The sequence below is a fragment of the Simochromis diagramma genome, unplaced genomic scaffold, assembly GCF_900408965.1.
Source record: "Simochromis diagramma unplaced genomic scaffold, fSimDia1.1 OVJJ01000026.1, whole genome shotgun sequence".
NCBI lineage: Eukaryota > Metazoa > Chordata > Actinopteri > Cichliformes > Cichlidae > Simochromis > Simochromis diagramma.
This window is the reverse complement of record NW_024386985.1, coordinates 4,836,026-4,856,058: the sequence shown is the minus strand read 5'-3', so window position 1 is coordinate 4,856,058 and position 20,033 is coordinate 4,836,026. Positions and strand designations below refer to the sequence as shown.

The 20,033-nt window shown below is 43.4% G+C and overlaps 1 protein-coding gene across 1 annotated transcript in view; it reads left to right on the top strand.

Moving 5' to 3' along the window:
- The window catches only part of atp10a (ATPase phospholipid transporting 10A), a 45,548-nt gene extending 31,081 nt beyond the window's left edge, over nt 1-14,467 (top strand). Inside the window, 12 exon segments of the mRNA XM_040040138.1 lie at nt 153-256; nt 687-813; nt 902-1,086; nt 2,687-3,035; nt 4,807-4,883; nt 5,928-6,053; nt 6,145-6,345; nt 7,614-7,694; nt 8,200-8,304; nt 10,352-10,486; nt 10,488-10,540; nt 10,716-14,467. Coding sequence (XP_039896072.1) covers nt 153-256; nt 687-813; nt 902-1,086; nt 2,687-3,035; nt 4,807-4,883; nt 5,928-6,053; nt 6,145-6,345; nt 7,614-7,694; nt 8,200-8,304; nt 10,352-10,486; nt 10,488-10,540; nt 10,716-11,358 — 2,186 coding nt within the window. The 3' untranslated portion in view covers nt 11,359-14,467.
- Nucleotides 14,468-20,033: the final 5,566 nt, after the last annotated feature.

Genomic DNA, 20,033 nt, shown 5'->3' with positions numbered 1-20,033 from the left:
AGCATGCATGGTTAATTTAGGTGTGAGGACAGATGGCTTCTTGGATGAAGTCTTTTGTAATTTGGAACTAAAATGCTGAACCACTCATGCAAATTCCCCCAAAGCGAGAAAATCCCATCTCCGTTTATTTCTGTCCTTTGCTGTTTTTTAAGGAAACTCCAAAGGGAAACGTCAGAAAAAGATTGTCTGCAGGACCCAGCACTACCTGAATCTGTACGCTGCAGATGGACTTCGCACGCTGTGCATAGCAAAAAAGGTATGCAAGCACGGATCTGTAAACCTGAACAACTGCCCTCCATCATTAAACTGCTTTAAAAGGGGGACGGAGGTGGTGTGTCTCAGTGGCTTCTTGACAGGATGTGTTTGCAGCCCGGCGCAGATGATCACATGGACCAGCCCTTCCACAAGTGACATTCTTCGTGACTCAGCTGCAATCTGTGCCACTTTCCCAGGCTGTTAATTTATGCTCTCACAAGCTGGGCTCATTATATTCCTGCCTGTGCAGCGCCATCACCAAAGCAAAGCGATAAAACACCTTGTCAAGGTCTCACATTCTGTTATGGAGGATCCTTTTCTGCCATAAAGGCGAATGAGGAGTTCAGTTTTATCCCAGCAAGGTGACACATGACTGTGTGTGTGTGTGTGTGTGTGTGAAACGTTTGTGTGTGTTTGTGTTTGTGTGTCAGATTCTGAGCAAAGAGGAGTACGCCTGCTGGCTGCAGCGGCACTTGGCGGCTGAGACGGCCATTCAGGGAAGGGAGGAGCTGCTCTTTGAGTCGGCCCTGCGGCTGGAGACGAACCTCCATCTTCTGGGTAGCTCTCAGTTACAGCTGAAACTGTTATTATGAATGTAATTACTCTAATGTTGGAGAGTTTGTCACAGACTTGCCTTCTCCTTCAGGAGCGACGGGCATTGAGGATCGGCTGCAGGACGGCGTGCCTGAAACTATAGCTTCCCTGCGGAAGGCGGGCCTACAGATATGGGTGCTGACGGGGGACAAACAGGAAACTGCTGTGAACATCGCGTACGCGTGCAAGCTGCTGGACCCCGAGGAGGAGCTCCTGACACTGAACGCTGACTCTCAGGTGAGCAGTAGCACCAGCCAGGTTTTAATAAACTCTGGTTTCCTAAACGTGGAGCGCTTTCACACCTGCACGCTGTAATTGGATTCTTGCTCATTTCCCCCTTGGTACCATTTGTTTTGGCACATGTGACTTCCTTGGTCACAAATAAACTCTGCAGCCACCGACTGCAAAGTGTACGCTATAGTCTTGAGCTAATCAAACGGCAGCAGATTCCTGTGTAGTAGCAGCTGGTGGACACACTGGTCATTGCTGTGTGAACAGTGGTGGTCTAAACAATCAGTGTGCCGCCCAAGATTAGAGAGGTGAAAACTGAAAAAGTGGCTGCAATCAGCAACGCCAAATCACAACAACAGTCGCCTCAAGGCGCTTTATATTGTAAGGTAGACCCAACAATCATATGACCCCCTATGACCAATCACTTTGGCGACAGTGGGAAGGAAAAACTCCTTTTTAACAGGAAGAAACCTCCAGCAGAACCAGGCGGCCATGTGCCACACCCGTTCGGGGGTGAGAAGAGGAAACTCCTCTGTCATATGAGCATCTCAAGCTCCTGCAGTGATGAGTCACTGAAATGCCGGTAAAGACCGACCCTGGTCGTCTTTGCCTAACAACGTTTCAGAGGACGGAGTCTCAAGCCATTTGGATTCTTATTCACAGTCTAAATGTTTTTCTACAAAAGTGATCGGCTGCCTGAAGAGAATAACTGATTGCACAACTTACTGCATTCATTTTGCATTGCTCAAGAACATCGCCTGTGAAATTGCCAGCAAATAATTAGATTTATTATCAGATTTAATTCATTTATCCCAAAAGTTGCAAATTGTGTCTTGCAGCATCCAAACACTGAACATAAGATTTAACAAAACAGCATAAATAAAGTATAATTACAGAGAAAAAAAAAGAGCTCAATAGGTAACAAGCTGAGTGTACTGTTGTGGAATAAAGTTGGCTCATAAAGCAAACTAAAACTTGCTGAATGCATTAAAATATCTGCTCTAGACCCGACCGACCCGAGGACAAGCAGGAGATCTTTATATTAGTTGCCAAAGTTTTAGCACAAACTGACAGCAGAATGGGTGAAAAACGCCCCACAGAGCACAGCACAGAAAAAATGTGCTGGCCGCGAATCTCCTGTGGTGACGAGTCGGGTGGAAATGTACGACATGTGTCAAATCAACCTTCGGCTCCGCTGGTGGGATGACAAACAGCTAGTTTTGCGTTGGCATCATAGATTGTGTGTAAAGCGTTAGCACAGCGATAGCATGCTGCTGTTGTAGAGCTTTGTTGTCAGACTCACAGCTGTGTGTTGTTGTTTTCCAGACCGAGCACAGGTTGATCTTTAGTGTCGCGTTCTTGTCCCTCTCTGGAATAAATCAGAAGAAATCCTCATTCCAAAAGATGGAGATCGTTCATGTTTGTGTCTGATCTGACCCATCCTACATGATGTGTTTCTACTACAGACGTTTACTGTGTTTACAATAAAGCCTTACACAGGATTTAAATTCGTATTTGATCTTAAAGTATCCAAGCCCTAGAGCTCCGGAGATTGTTGCCGCTGAATTAACATGCCGTCCTGACGCTGAACTTCTCTGTGACCCAGGAGGCGTGCGCGCTGCTGCTGGAGGAGAGTTTACACTACATCCAGGCCAAATTCCTCTGCAGCCCATCAAGCCCAACCACCAAGAGCTTCAACACGAACTTCTCGCCCTTTGACATCTACTCCTCTTCATCTCCGTCCTCTCAGTCCACTCCCTTCTTGGTGCACCGGCTGGGCCTGGTGATAGACGGGCGGACGTTGGCCTACGCCCTGGATAAGAGTTTGGAGGATAAGTTTCTGGCCGTTGCACGGAGCTGCCGTTCCGTGCTGTGCTGCCGGTCCACGCCGCTGCAGAAGAGCATGGTGGTCAAACTGGTGCGGAACAAGCTGAAGGTCATGACTCTGGCCATAGGTAAGGACCGGGTGAGCATATTCAGACACAGATGTGCCGGATTTTATAATCCCGTCACAAGCTCACTGCTGGACTTAAAAACAACTGACCTCACCTGGAGTAAAAACTAAACATTTGTCCTATCTCACGCTTGCACGTGTTTATAGTTGCAGATATAAAAATGAGGCCTGTTAGGCTCTAACGTTGTGTTAAAGCATTCCTTAGCTTTGAACGGCTTAAACTGTGAGCTGTAGTCTTGAACCTTCAGGCTATCCCCAGCATGTAAGATCCCAGCAGCGTCCGGACAGATCAGAACGTGCCTGAGCTCTCGAGCACAGCTGCTAACCTGCTCGCAAGTTGTTCCCAAATATTAACGAGCTTGGATGAGGGATTTTTGTCTCAGCGTTGAAAGACATTTTTGGAACACACAGACTCTTCCAGACAAGTGTACGAGTGACTTTCCCCATCTTCATCTTACTCTTTAGCTGTTCTAACAAAGGCATGAATGCCATATTTTAATTGCAGTGTGCACACCTGAACCTGCCAGCCCTGAACATTCACTTTATTTACTTTATTCATTGCATCTTTACCTCATCGTGCAGCCAACTGGCTGCTGCACGGCTCCAGTGAAACTCCTGTATGTTCCTCCTGCTGTGATCTCCGTGTGAGCTGATTTTGAAATTTGCCTGAGATGGAGGTGCACCATTCATCATTCAGCCTCCGCTCTGAGTTATTCTTAGTATTTCTACACTTTCCCCTAATGAAGCTGCAGCAGCAAAGAGGCGACGCGAGGACGTCACGGTGACCTGCGTTGGTCTTTTCTCTGTTTTCCATTTATTTGGTCCAGCTGCGCTCAGGAGGAGCAGGTTTTATTTGCCAGCGGGGCGTTTTTTTTCAGTCAGTGCTATGTTAGCTTTTGAGCTTTAATATCTTTCAGTACTTCAGTCTTATTATTCAGACGTGTCACACTTCACGAGCTGGTACGGAGCCTTACTCACATTATTTGTAATAATAATAAATCATGGCCTCCTCGGGCCACTCTAGGGTTTTAATGCAAGTATCTGACCAATAATATCGCTGCGCTGGGGTTAATTATACTAACACACTGTCCAGTTCTGGTGAGAAAAATTCAGGAGTTTAATTTGGATGTTGCTGATCACTAATAAGCAGATACAATAACATCCAAACATGGTCACTTCTGGCTCCAGAAAAACTGATATGGCAGCAGCCGAAATGCACTCTGGTTATACTTTTCTGAAAAAGTCGTGATGGCACATTAATCACGTTGTTCCATCCCACTCACAAAAAAAAATCCAGCCTTGTGAATTCTCAGTGAAAAAGGAAAAAAGGAAAAAAAATTCCAGCCAACTTCTATTTGAGTTCTTCTCACCACCTACCTTTCATTATCAGTCTGTGCTGCCACTGCGGTGCCATTGTGACAACAAAATCCTCCTCCCCTCCCACTCCACCACCTGTAGTGACAAAAAGAAGGGAAAACAAATTTATCCACACATCCGGAGACACCGCCTGTCGGCTGCCGCAGCAGGAAGGCCTCCGCCTCACGGGAGGCCGAGCTGCAGAGGTGGCGAACGGCACCGCAAGCGCGCGGCTCGTATAACGGCTGAGGAGTCTGTGAAAGCTTCACGTTCCTCTCGCAAACACAGGGCACGCCGGCTTCTCCATCTTGTCATCTTCACGCTCAATAAAGCCCCCCCCCCCTTCTTATAAACTGATGTACCCCCTCCTTCTAACAGTCTATTTTCTCTCTTTCACTTCCCTACATTAATCACAGGAGATGGGGCCAATGACGTCAGCATGATCCAGGTCGCAGACGTGGGTGTGGGGATCTCAGGACAGGAAGGCATGCAGGTAAGGTGATGAATAGAGTGGCACATGGGGCGGAGAGGAGAGGTGGGTGATTTACGGTGGGCTGTAAAAAAAAAAAAAAGCAGCGCAGCCTGAGAGCTCCTGAGAGCGAGAGGAGCTGCAGATAAAAGATTGGGGAATTGGGAAGAGGGGGAGACACTAGCATTCTTTAGGGTTGTTAATGGCTTTTCATTACACTTAAGTGCGGTTTTTAGCCCACATCCATGACCATCCTCTAAATAGGATTGCCTGTGCTGTGCTGAGTCAGCAGGAAGGCCCTGTGTCCTGCAGAGAAGCAGCGCGGCGTGGACGCTCAGCTCCAAGGCCACAGCTGAGAGAGCATCTTCACGAAGAAAACCCTCCTCCCCTCCGCTCATTTACCTGCAGCACCCTGCTCCAGAGCTGTGCTCTTATGATGGAGATTCCCAATTAACTTCCAAGGGAGGCTTTGCCGGCACGCTGCTGTGTAGCACATCTGCTAAAGCCTCAGTATCCTGTCTTTAACCAATCCGCTGCATTAATTACCGTTAATCAAACTGCCACTTAATGAGACAGCGGTCACTCTCGGGGACTCCGCCGCACACCACGTGCTGAGACGCTCTTTACTGCGCCCCGGGCCTGCACGCGCTGCTGCATTATCATTAACGGACCATTCGTCTATTAGCGACGCGCTCCCTGTGTAGTCGTTAGGAGGGGTTATTGGAGCGCAGCAGAAGCGAGAGGCCTGCTGTTGTTTCTGTTGCTGAAGGCCGAGAGGTGCCGTAAAGGGTTAGCGGCGGTGTTTATGATGTAAAAGCAGGGCTCAGTACTGGGAGTGTTTTACACGGTGATGGATGAGACTGACAGCTTCCTGCCGCGCTAACGGTGAATCCCAAGAGGAGGCCAACTCGTTTACGAGTTATTGCTTTGGAAAGATTATACCCGCTAAAGATTCATTAAGAAGAGGCGAGAACAGTCAACGAGTAACTGCCTAATGTGTGCTCGTCTCGTGTACGTAGGAGAGAGGCGGCAGGAGACTGAACGTTTGGTTCTTGTGGTGTTCTGCAGGCAGTGATGGCAAGCGATTTTGCCCTCCCACGTTTCCGGTATCTCCAGAAGCTCCTGCTGGTACACGGGCACTGGTGCTACTCCCGCCTGGCTAACATGATCCTGTATTTCTTCTACAAGAATGCAGTAAGGCCCCTCCCAGCGCACACAGATCTGAGTCAGAAAGGATGAGGTGTTCTGCTTTTTCTCACTGCTTCCATCCCATTTGTTCCCTCAGATGTTTGTGGCGCTCATCTTCTGGTATCAGTTCTACTGTGGCTTCTCAGGTTCAGCCATGATTGACCAGTGGTATCTCATCTTCTTCAACCTGATGTTCTCTGCTTTCCCACAACTCATTACTGGCACTCTGGACAAAGACGTGTCAGCAGAGACTCTCCAACAACTACCTCAGCTCTACGTGAACGGCCAGAACTCCGAGGTGCGCTCCCTCCTAATGATCTGACAGCACATTTCAAATTTTTACTAAGAATGTGGGGGAAAAAAAACAAAAAACTGAAAAGTAGACTGGGTGTCTGTCTCCTGAATGCAAACTGGGAGCTGGTTCCACAGAAAGGCCTCCCATTCTACTTTTAAATACTCTTGGAGCCACAAATAAAACAGGAGTCTAAGAGCAAAGTTTTAGGATAATCTGGTAATGAGGTCTTTAAGATGTGATGTGGCCTGGTTGTTCTGGACTTCATAGGTAGGGAGAAGGATCTTCAGTGCTAATTCTGGATTTAACAGGGAGATGGTGAAGATAAGCAAATATGGGAGAAATATGAGCGCTGCATCTACACCCAGTTAATACTCCCTCTATAGCATTTTAGATAAGCTGAAGGCTTTTTAGAGAGCTTTTACAAAAGTCTGATAAGAAGAAATTACAGTACACCAACCTAGAAGTGAAAAATGCATGAACTAGTTTGTCAGCATCACTCTAAGGCAGGATGTTTGTAGCTCCGTAGTGTAGTAAGTTTACACAAATTGCGGCTGTTTCAGGTGCTGAGTTATCTGTGAGCCAAAAGCTCAGACTGCTCTAAACGCTCAGTTCACACTACTACTGTTGACTCATATGAGAGAGCAAATGTCCCTACTGTAGTTATCTCTGTCATAGAAGCCCCACCTTCTGTTTGTGAGAGGGAGCCAATCAGAACGATGTTAGCTTAAAGGCAAGTTGGCTTGAAATGAGGGGTTCCAGTGAGCCCTAAACTCTTAATCATGCAAAGTTCTCCACGATTTAGTCTAAGAATTAAACTTGGTATTACCATGAGGGTTTTTTTCCCTCTCCCTGGCATAGGACGAAAGACTTCACTCTTTGCTCCAGAGAAAACCCAGTTTGTCAGTCTTGACTCAAAAGTCAAGAATAAGCTGGAATTCATTTTGCATGCTGCATAGATACCATTCAGTTTAGAAATCCACATTTTTCCTAAATAAAATGAATTTATGTTATAATATGCCATGATTTCTGTCATTAACCTTTGATTTCTAGCATAAATTTTAGCGTAAAGGTTAAAACTGTTGCGCTTCTTCATTGTTTTGATGGGTCATTAATTTTATTTCTGACCCAGAATTAATCAGGACTAGTTAACTGCTTCTGGTATCAAATGTAGGTAATAGAGACATTTTTATATGTGTTTTGAATATTTACATTTTTAACATTTTTCCTCTCTACAGTCACACTGATGCTGAGTGTCTGTGTTTATCCTGCAGGAATATAAGCCATATATGTTCTGGATGAACATGATTGATGCCTTCTACCAAAGTCTCGTCTGCTTCTTCATTCCTTACTTTGTAAGTGTCACGTCTGCCATTCGTCTTCACCAAGTTATTAGAGTTTTACCTTTGTATTGGTTTGGTTTTTTTAGTGTTGATTTTAATGTTTTATCCTCTTTACATGGTTGTTTAAATGGATTCGTCAGCAATGAAATTTATTAATTCACAATTTATTTATTAATTTCTTTAAATTTTACTTAAAAATAATGTTTTCAGTACAAAGCATGAACCTGGAAGTGTTGTAGTGATTGCTAAGCTCACATTTTTATTTATACAAAACTGCAATATATTCAATATATATCAATAAATGCACAAAAAATGCTTAAAAATACAGAAATTCAGTGAGATCCTCCTATCGGTATGTAAGGTGTGGTCTTATGTTGTTTTGGTCGATTATCAGTTCTAGCAAGCACGTGTATTCACGTCGCTTTATGTTGTGTTGGGGAAAAAATTGACTAAAAGAACAAAAATCTATTTTCTGTATATATATTTTTTTAATGAAATGTTCTTCTATGCTACCCAGGCCTACGCTGACTCTGACGTGGACCTGTTTACATGGGGAACTCCCATCACCACCCTCGCCTTATTCACTATTCTGCTGCATTTGGGCACCGAGACCAAAACATGGGTAAGAAATCTGATTATAAAGCCAACAGATGACAGCAGCGATGCCTGATGTTTATTTAAAAATAAAAACAATTTTAAGCTCATAGTCAGTCTGCTTTGGATGGTTACAGCATTGTAATGCTCAAAATCTCTGTGGTGGAACATGAGTGGTGTTTCCAAAACCTCACTGTTGGCCTGTGATTATCATTCAGTGGTAACACATTACAGGAACCTTTGTAATAAATTATAAAAATGATAGTTTTATGCAAAAAATTCATAAAATTACATATTTTGTAACCATTTTTTTCATGGATTGGAAAATCAGCATCATAGAAATTTGCCAGACATGAACAATTTATTGATTTCTTTTTGAAAACTTCTGTTTCATAACTTGTGAAAACAAAGTTGACATTTAGTTTAATTCCTGGATTCTGTCATATGTAGCTTTAACATACTACTTTAACCCGTTTAATTCTGTTATTTATCACCAAGAGCACATTAATCACGTAGTGTACATATTTACGACTTTTATTGTGAAAGGCAAAAGAAGCCTAAAACAAACTGGGTTTCCGGTAGAGTCTGTACAGGAGTGGATATAGAGCAAAATTGAGTATTTTGGTCTAAGTAACCCAAAATGTGATGTCCACATATATGGACGCCAGGTCTGAGGAGGTTAAGCAGAGATTTGAAGTTGTGCAGAAGATGGAACAAAGACTAGAAAACGTCAGAAACAAACCCCATGTTTTTCCCAGGGTGAGACCAGCCTCGCTCGAAACTGAACCAGGCAGCCAGAGATCAGAGCTTAGACTTGGAGTGCTATAAACTCCAGTTACAACTCATAACGTCTACGTGTTAAGTATTCACAAACATTTTTTTAGCATCATTTGCAACTTTACAGTAACCTTCCTGGTAATGTTCTCCAAACCAGTCATTAACAAATAAATATTTCACTGTATGCAACAGTAAATGAGTATTAACTGAAGTTGGGGCTATTTGTCAAATTCTCATCTTTTTAATAATTATTAGAAAGCGTCACTCAGTAGAGCCGCTCCGTGTTTGCAGCGTCAGACAGTCCACGCCGCATCACAGCGTGCCAACACCTTACACCGCCAGAGAGCTCAGACATGTTGCTCATAAACTGTTGAAATTTATGACTTTGCCCTGAGTCCGAGTCTTCTCCATCATCTCTGTGGCTGTAAATTCAGCCTGATGAGGGTTTTTTTTTTTTCTTTCTTTTTTTTAAACACGTGGGAAGAGTGTCCTTTTTACTTACTGCCTTCATGGACACGACTGCCCCTCATTTAGAGGCGCTTTCATTAAAAGGAGCACGATGGAAGGTACACTTCCACACACTCGGATGGCAGGCCCTTCATTTCCTCGCTGCTCAGGAACATAATGCATGCCTGATTGGTAAACTGGTGTGAAAGTCAATTAAAGGTAGGTAGGTGACAGCAGCCCCCCCTCCTCCCCCAAAATACAGAAGCTGTGAGGCTGTAATTAATTACGTGTGTCAGTACAACACTTCAGTGAGCCATTGTACACGATTCACTGTGTCAGACGTCAGATCAGCCAATCATCTCCAGGATGCAACATGAGGAGTTTTTTCCCCTCGCTGACTAAACTCATTTTAGGGCACGAGAAGACGGTTTCGCATCCACACTTCTGTCTTTCCGCCTGGAGGAAACTTCTTTAATGTCGCCTAAATGTACAGCAAGCTTTAGCTTCCAGTCACGTTTGCCTTCATTTTAATATATATGTTAACAATATTTTACAGGCAGTAAATCAAATCACTGTGTATCCCTTATAGAGAAATTGAGTCTTATATAAAAACAGTGTTATATTAGTATTTCCGTGTCATTGTATATTCAGTACCGGTGCGTGTTCTGCGCTACAAGCGAACTTGGTGAGATCTGATTATTCGCATGTGAAAAATCGAGCTTTGTTTGAAAAATTAACGACTGTAAAATTACATGGTTGGTGTGAACGCCTGCGTTAAGAATAGGTGTGTAACGTCTTATGATTTTAAGTTTCTGTTACTGTTTCTCATCCTCGTGTCCTTCCCCCTGCAGACGTGGATGAACTGGATGTCGATCGCCTTCAGTATCGCCTTATTCTTCACCGTGGCGCTGTGCTACAACGCCTCCTGTCCCGCCTGCTACTCTCCTTCCAACCCCTACTGGACCATGCAGAGGCTGCTGCAGGAGCCCTCTCTTCTACCTGCTGTGCTTCATCACGCCCATCGCTGCGCTGCTGCCTCGGTACACCGTGTTCAGTTTGTGGATGAGTGAAAACACGAGCCTGTTTTTCAAATATTTATGATCCGAGTGCTGAATTACGTCTGTTATTGATACCAGATGCCTTTCATGTTTATCCCAGCCGCCTGGCGTTCTTCGGTGGAGCGATGCTGATGTCAGTCTCTGTTTTACTTTTCAGATTTTTCTACAGGGCGTGTCAAGGCACGCTGTTCCCGAGCCCAGTCCAACTTGGAAGGCAGTTGGATAAACTCCCCGCTGACATCCGCAGGAACATCCTTAGCTTGAGTCGGGTCAAGGTGGGGTCGCCGCTCTGCCCCAAGCTTCCTTTCCTGTCCCTCGCTAAGGCCTCGCCTAAAGGTTACTATAAAAAGGATCGGAGGAGCGTCTCTGGCTCAAAACAGGGGCCTCTATTACAAACAGATGAAGCAAAGAGAAGCCCGCTGCAGCCCACAGACAGCGATATGCACCTTTCAGATCTCTATACACCAGCTCCGTCAGAAGTAGACACCCTTCCCTACACCAAAGACAACCCCGCCCTGTCAGGGGAGCTGCAGACTTCTTCCGCCGCAGATTCTGAGCATCTCAATAAGACTATAGAGCCGTCAGATGTGAATCTGTCCAGCTGTGTCACCTCCACACCTCTGCCCGCTCAGACAGACGGCGTGCAGCTGAGCATGCCCCCCGACGGAGCCTCGCAGTGCGTCAGATACACGAGGAACTCAGAGGAAAGACTCAAATCTGAGCACGCCGTCAGTTCGGCACACAGGACAGAGCCGCCGACAGAACGGCCGCTGCAGGCCGCTTCCTTCAGTCTTAACTAGGAATTCAATTGCACAATAGTTTGTTTGTTTTTTAAAGATCTAATTATATTTTTCAAGCAGATTCTTTTATGAAACATGCAAAGAGGTACTTTATATTTTGGATGTAAATCTAAAGCAGAGATATTTTTGCCTTTTGGGAGATTTATTTTTCTGATACTGGGAAACTTAAAGTTCACACAGAAACATCTCAGTACTCTGTCAGGTCTTCGTGAAAAGAAGAGCAGAGAGATTCCACCGTGATATGGTACCCAGTTCGTTCTTTCAGCTTGGCCTGTAAATGCGCCAAGACCGGGATCGGAGCCGTTCGTGGCCTCGAATCGGTGCTGACGAGGAAAGAAGTTCCCGTACTTTACTTATACTTAATGGCCACGCAGAAGCATATTTCTGTGAGGACTTCCATGCAGATGATACCAAAGGTTTATATTCAAGTTGTGCAGCAAGTTGTGGTGCTGGCTCTGTGCACATTTTCTTCTTGTTGTTGGATCGGGAAACATAGAAGTCCGTTTCTAGCTGTTCTCTTGCACGGTAAATTCTTCTAAATTATAGTTATTAGAGCTGTTGGCTGTAAAGTTATTTGTGCATTATGACCAAGAAATCGCCATTTCAGTCTTTATGCACTAAGAATCCACCAGGAATTATGCTGTGTGTATGTGTGGGTGCGTGTGTGTGTTTGGTTTCTACAGGGTTAAGACTTGGTTTGAAATGGTTAGCGTTAGGATTATGTTCAGATTAGGGTTCGGGTTAGACGTTTAGCTGGGCCATGGAATACGCTACATCCTCGCAAAAGCAAAACTCTTTTGTGTGTGTGTGTGTGTGTGTGTGTGTGTGTGTGTGTGTGTGTGTGTTTATCCAATGACTCATTGGATCTCTTTTAAGAGCCAGTTCCGCATAAATGTAGATTTGCTAACTGTTGCCAAGAGTTGAGGTCAATCCGGTTTCCATGACTGTCTGTCACATATAAAGCTGAAGTCGGAGGCGTTATTTTCTAAAAAAAAATAAAAAAAAAAATAATAATTTTAAAAACCTGCTTTCCAGCATCTCTAAAGCTCATTAATGAACATTTCATAACATCTCCTTTCTTTCATTTTTGTAATCACCATATCATAAAGACAATATATGTATCATTGCTAGCGGTTAGCTGCTTCTGTCTTCACCTTCATGTACTGAACCCGTCACTTGTCCTAGCAGCGCTACACCAAGCACCCAGCAACAAGTCAGCCTCCATCCGAGTGAAAACCCTCCTCTGTGTGTCTGCGCAGATGTTTTGCAGATGTCTTCTCATCTGCATCCTTTACAGTTTTACTAGGAAGCACTTTAAAAGCCCCATTTTGCTTTTAGCTTTTCAGTTTTTAAACACCACGTTTACAGTTGGATATTTTTACCTTAAGCTGTTTCCCTCTGCTCTTCGACTTTATACACAGCTAAGCTAACGCTATCATAAGAAGCAGGATTTTTGCTACCATAAGCTTTTTTTTTTTTGTTTTTTGTCTTGTGTTTTCTTTAGTCTGACTTTAATCATGTTTGATCTTTGGCCCTGTGCGAGTAACATAGTAGCATTTAACTAAATGCAATCTTAAAACTGGAATTATTCTGACAAAGATTTATATCTTCATAAGCAACGACCGGTACTCAGAACAGGAGGTCTTGGCCTGTGCAAGTGTCCTGACTCCAACACAAACATGAGAGAGAAGGATTAAATTTCTTTTGTTTGTGAGAAACAGCCAGTTGGAAGGAGTTTCAGAGTAGAAACTGGGCGATCGATGCCCAGAATAAGAAAAAAGGGGCATTATTTTGAACTTTTACTCATGAAAAGCTAGGCTAACGCTAATGAGTGAAATAGTAAATACATAAAGCTGAGCATAACAGAGGCACCGCTTAGTCTGTGCAAGTCCCCTTTTTCCATTCATGTCATGTGTTTAGTTTATCTGAAGCCCATCTGAGGTTTTTTTTTTTTTTTTTTTCTACAGCTGTAAACCAAATCCCCGGGGCTCAGTCTGTCCCAGATCTTAAAGAGACTGCTTTAAGTTTGCACTTTGAAAGCTTTCAGTCGCTGAGTGTCGTCGGTGCTGCAAGGAGAGCGGGAGCTTTGCACCCCTCTTACCTTTGCAGACACTTTGATGCGTTCCTCCAGTTTATGGTTGAGCATTTAAAGCAGCAGCACCTTTTTAACATTTTCTGAAGGGCGTGTCTCATTCCAGGATGTTTTTGTAAAGAGTTCAACTTTTGCCAAAGGTCATCTATATATTCTACGTGCCTTAACACTGGATAAGAAATGAAAAATGTGCTCGTGATGCTGATTCTGTTTGTTTAATGATGATGGAGCATATATTCGGAGGCTGCAGGCTCTGTGGTTTCTCTCCACCTGTCCTTTTGCACATGGTGCTTGTTCCATTGGCATGCTGTTGTCTGCAGTCTGTTCGCTTTGTTTCAGAGGTTCTGTCATTTGGGGTGTTGCACTTTGTGTGCCAGGCTGAAGCTTGAGCGTTTCTGCGATCCTACACACACACTGTCACACAGCGTATCTGAGCATATTCAATATTTTTCTCCTTATGTTTCTTTTGGTTGCTGCATCGGCCGAATGTGAGCTTCACTGTTTGAATGGTTTCACTCTCAATGCTGATCAGCCACAGCATTAAAACGTTTTTTAAAAACCACAATTATTTTGAAGCACAGTAGTTTTCGAAAAGTCAATGAGACATTGAGTCTTCATGTTAAAATAGCTGCCAGGTTAATGGGATGTGAGATGGGTTATTGTTGTTGACTGAGACCAGAAAAACAGCAAGTCGCTCCACTTTCACTAAATTAATTTAGGAAGACATCGAAGCGTTCAAGGTGTTAAACTCTGCCACTGCCAGCTGGTGAAGCCGTGTTTCTACCAATCAGATCTGTTTTTTATGTTGTGGCTGATCAGTATATTGAAAGGTATTGATCAGAGATTTTGGGATAAACACTGAAAAGCTGCAGCCGGTCACCAACGTAGAAGAACTGTTTTAGGTTTTTATTAATATTCCACAATTTTATCAGTTCTTTGGCCTTTGAGCAACTGGAAAGTTTCTGTACATGGCTACTATTGAACAAAATAAAAATTATAATAAAGAATTTATGTATGCTTTCCTGGTCTTATTAATATACATTGACTTATGATATTATGTATAGCAGGCTTTCCCACTATAAACGTGAAACCAGTGAGCCATTGATCATACCGTAGATAATTCTCCTTTCTGACTTGCATAATTGCCATAATTTACTAAATTAAGTTTCAATTTTATTCAACAAAAGCTGAAACGTTTGACTGAGGCCATAAAGACATCAGGAAAGTGTTTACTGGGGTCCCAGACTGAGGGAGATGTGCACTATTTTCCCCTACGCTTCAATTCAATTTCAAGTTTTGTATAACCTGAGTCGCCCCCTGCTGGCCGTTAGAAAGAATGCAGGTACTCCCACATTAGCATCGCCAGCTTTTTATTCTACCTTTGTAGTTTTGGTAGGAAAATCCTGATTCAAAGTAGAGTCTAACAGTCATCCTCAGAAACATGACTGTTGGGGGTTTTGTGTGTTTTTTGTTTGTTTGTTTTTTAAAGCTCATCTTCCGTTTCCTTCTCTGGATCCATGTGCTGTACAGTGTCCTCAAATTAATGACCGTCGCAGCACTTTCTCCTCGGACACTGAGATAGTGATGACTCCTTCCCTCATCAGCTGTTTTTTTGTGTTTGTTTGTTTGTTTTTCTGCCTACGCATGAAGGTGTGACTTTGAGCAAAGCTTTTTGTTTTTTGGGTTGCATTGCTGATAAGTAACATGGGTGTCCGTGGATCAGGAGGTACAGCGGGTCCTCCACTCGGTGTTTCGTTCCCCAGCTCGTATCCTTGGGCAAAATACTGAACCCCGAGTTCCCCCTGATTCATCCACGAGTGTGTGAATGTTAGGTTAAACGTGTTTAAGGTGAATGGGTGAATAAGATTTGTAGTAAGAAAGTGCTTTAAGTGTTCAAATAGAGTAGAAAAGCACAGAAGTACCAATCCATGTACAGTAAAACTGACTTTTGTCAGTTTTATGATGATAATTAATGTAAAAGATTGATATTATCATTAAACAGCTCCACTTGGATTTGAAGACTTACTCTAATTACTTTTTAAATCACCTGCACAACGATGCTCATTCGCAAGCTAATAGAGTTTGATTAGATTTTTTATCATAAAGGAGCTCCATTGATTGTGGCCATTAAAGAGGCCCAGGCCCTCTTCGTGACCCGTAGTTTTAACGAGCTTAAATCAGACTATTTTCAATTTCCCTAGCTGCCTCGTATATATAACGTGGTCCTCAGCAGTCAGAGACCTGGATCGTGGGAGTGATGATGCTTTAAGAGCCTCTCCTTTTCCACTCCTTTCTTCCAGAGACGTTTTGTTCATTTGCACCAGTGAGGATATGCAATGCATCATTTCTGGTCGCAAATAATAAATGAAGGATTTTTTTTTTTTTTTATGTGAGCCAGGGCCATCTGTCTTCCAGTTGGTGGAGGCATTGGGAGGCTCCGTTCTGCTCTGTCACGTAGGAGTGGCTCAGAAAAAGCATTATTGCACTTTTTCAGTCTAACTTCCCACTGACACAGGAAGCCTGCCAAACGAAACAGCAGGGACACCAATAAACAGCACACAGAGATAGACAAACACCTACGAGTAGTTCAGGGTCCTTGGTTCACCTGAGAGTAAACTGTGTGAGGAAACACTACAAGAAAAACATGACTAAGAAACCTATTTATGGGTTAATTCTTACACTTTTAATAGTAGTTTTTAGAAAAGTCCTTTGGATGATTTTTCCATTCATGCTTAAATTTTTCAGACCTTTATTTGGGTCTGGGTCATAGAAACATATGTTTAAGAGGGTTTCCAGGGTTTCCTCTCACTCGGACATACCAGAAGCATCTTACATCAGAGGCCCCACGGTGGCATCAGGGTCAGATGCTGAACCTCTCCACCTGGCTCACATCAGTGTGGAGTAGCTGATCTACTCCGGGCCCCTCCTGGACAGAACTCCTCACTTGTCCCTTAGTGAGGGGTGCTTGTGTTTGAGATGCTTTAATTCTTCTAGTCATTACTCAGAACTCATGGCCACGGTGACTCCCCGTGAATTGTGTAATAGAGTAGTAATAGGCAGTAGAGTCTCTCCAGGCAATCCCGTCTTGGTTGAGGAGTCAGGCTAAGAATGATGCAGTATCATAATTGATATCCATCTATTTATTTTTTTTACGCTTATCCAATTTGGGGACTAGAGCCTACCCCGGCTGCCATAGGGCGAGAGGCAGGGTACATCCTGGTCACGTCGCCAATCGTTCTCAAGGCTAAAACAGAGACGGACAACCGTCATACTCACATTCACACCTACGGCCAATTTAGAATCACTGATTAACCTAACCCCACTGACTGCACGTCTTGAAGTGTGGGAGGAAGTCTGAACGCCACACAGAGGCCCCGGCCAGGTGCTAGAATCAAACCCAGGACCTTCTTGCTGTGAGGCAACAGTGCTACAGTTTGAAAATGTTCACCTATAGCTAGGAAAACCCCCACTGACCTAAAAATGTGCCTTATAGCAGACACTAATGTTTCTTGGTAATTTAATTTTCTTATTTACAAAACAGGACAAATTTAGGAAAATGGACTATGAAGAAGTATTATGAATACATGTATTGGAAATGCTTTTTGTTTTACACATAAAGTTGAAAAACTATTTCAGAAAGTGACCAGATGCTTAGTTGGTATAAAGACCAAACTCGTTACACCGACTGATTGGGGGCATCTCTAAAACAGAGGATCTTTGTGCCGTGAAGTGTGAAGCAGAAACCTTTATGTAAGCATATTGTGTTGTTTTTGCCTCATGAGCAGTTCAGCGGCCCGTTTGCCTGAGCGTGTTGTGATAATGTCGACATTTGCTGAAGTGTTGAAAATCCCCTGCGCTGATGAGCCCGTGTTATGAGCCATCTCCGAGGATGTCTCTAAGGTACATGTGTCCCGGTCGCACGAGACATCACCTCCGTCGTGATCGTCTCGGTGACCCCTGTCTCTGCCTGCTGTCTGGCACATTTCCAGGAATTGCTTAATACCCGTGATATAAAACGATCCTCTCCATCCTACGTCCTGCCCTGCATGCAGTCTGCAGCATCTTCTCTGGAACTCTGGACCACCCTGCAGTCTCACTCCCAGTCTGCATCGCAGAGGCTAAAAACACAAACACTTTTTTTTTTAGTTTGAACTTCATTGCCGTGTTTCTGCTTTTGTTCTTGTTTCAGCGATTATGAGATAACTGGAAGAGTTAAAGAGCAGTTAAAAGCTCCTTCTGACACACAGTAGAGAGTAGATAGAATAATAATCTGTTAAATATTCTGTAACAAGTAAAAGTCTTAGATTCTAAATTTTACTTAAATGTCAGTAACTTTTTTTTTTTTTAAATCAATCAGTTGCTCAGTTCCTGTGGGTGTATTAATTAAATGATCTGGACACAGTTTCGGCCTTACTGCCAGTTTTTGTCAGTGGTCATTTAAAAATCCCCAAAACAAACAACCAAAAAAAAAACCCAAATCCCTGCAGCCCACAGAGCATTTTCCCACAGATGACTACTATTAATACTGCAGAATTCTTGCAAACAAAGTATTTTTCCCTCGTCTTACTGAGTTATATTCAGCTGATGTCTCATGTTTTATTTTTGTGTCATGATAATAAAGACCGAACAGACCAAGGAACCTGCAGGATGGTGCAGCTGATCACAGAGTAACAGGCCACTTGAAGATCTGAAGGCTAGCAATACAATAGAAGGTGTGCAGTGATGTTATAGGTGCCTAGGGGCTCTCCTCTTACTTTGATGGGCTGAGTGGGGTGGAGATTGACAGTGGTGTGGCGGTCGTTAAGTTGGGGTTGGTGAATCCTGCCCACTCTGTCCCCCCCCCCCATCCTTTCTCTTCCCTTGGTCTGCCTCCCTATGTCATGATGTGTGCTTCAAAATGATATTCAGGTAGTTTGTATGACCCCCACGTGCTTGCATACGTGCTCCTAAACTTTACTTAGTTTTTATGAGGCAACGAGTTTGCATAACTTTAAGTTCTGGGAACTAGTGAAGCTAATGCGTAAGTTCAATAAGGGAAGATCTGTAATCACTCATCTGCTTTTCTGTTTACATGTCTCCTGCTTTCCCATGCTCTCGATACTCTGACTAAAAAGTATTCCTTTAATTTTTTTAACAGTGTATAAACCTATTTTATTCACATAAGAGATAAGAACCTTTTTTATAAAAGGAAAGTAATATTCAGAGCTCAGCTTTTTCAGTTTAGCGTAGCCTCTCACTGAGGGTTTGAATCTATGTGTTGCGGGACAGTATTATCGCCTCTTTCATAAAGGATGCTCCAGTGTCTACTCTGCTAAAGCAGGAAATAAAGAAGGCTGTAAATCGTCTTTCCTGCATATCTTGAGAGTTCAAACAGCTCTGATTATGGCTACTTCTGGGTCGCTGAACCGTCCAAAACAAAACTCACTATTTGACCACACCCATCATTTCCTGGTTATGGGACCTGCCACTGCAGTCAAAGTACTTCTCCATACTGCATACTCCTCAGCTTTTGCATAATACAACAGTTTCTTTAGACGGAGAGAGTTCATTCAAATCCAAACATAGTTTCAAAGAGAGAGACAGAAATCATGAGGGGCCATAATAAGAAGTTTCCTGCACACATGCGACCTGTTTGAAAGTAGGTCTGGTTGGGTATTTTAAAGCAGTTCTTCTGATTTAGCTTAAAGACATAAAGTCCCAAAACTTTAAAGCTTCAGCATTAAGATTTTTATTTTTGGAAGAGCAGAAATATACATGTCTACAGCAAACACATTTCCCCCATTATAACTAACCCATATCCATACTGGAGTTAGAGGTGTGGTCACCTTGATTGACAGGTATACTGGTGCCTCATCTCCACTGCTTTGACTCATTGAAGAGGACCTCTACCTGTTTTTTTAAATGTAGTTATCTGAGTAATAATACGGCTTTGCTGTGTGCCATCGGCTAACACTCATCTAAAGAGCTCCAGTTTTGGTGATTGAAATGAAGAAGTATAACCTGGAAACGCACTGGTGTCTATGAGGTGCTTTGTGTGCTCACAGTGACTCCCAGTGTTCATGCGGGTTACTGCGGCCATGATGTACAGTCCTAGAAAAGACCCTGGTGCAAAGAAAGACACAAGCATGGAACGATCTGCTGTTTTAAGTGTCCTAGACGGCATGTTTATTTGGAGTGTAATCACTCAGAGCTCATTTTAGCACAGATGTAATTTGAAATGTAGGTGGAAGGCTGATGAATGTAGGAATGTAATTCTGTTACGTCTCTCCTGCCGAGCTAATATTTGCTGTATTCTGACCTCCACTTTTAGGAGATGAAGGCCTCTTGCTGTGCAGTGTGACACAGGGGATTGATAGGCACACAAACCAAATGTCACACAAAGAAAACTGTATATCAGGTTTGAACACTGACAGAATAACAAACATCTCCTCTGCACCATGAGAGCAATGCACATGGATTAGATAATGCATAATTTACAAGGCGGTTTTGACTGTACCTGCTCTGCGTGTCAGCTTTGATTTATGGTGGCTGAATATGATATAGAGGTTATGAACGAGATGGCAGTGTGTGCTGGCCCACATCA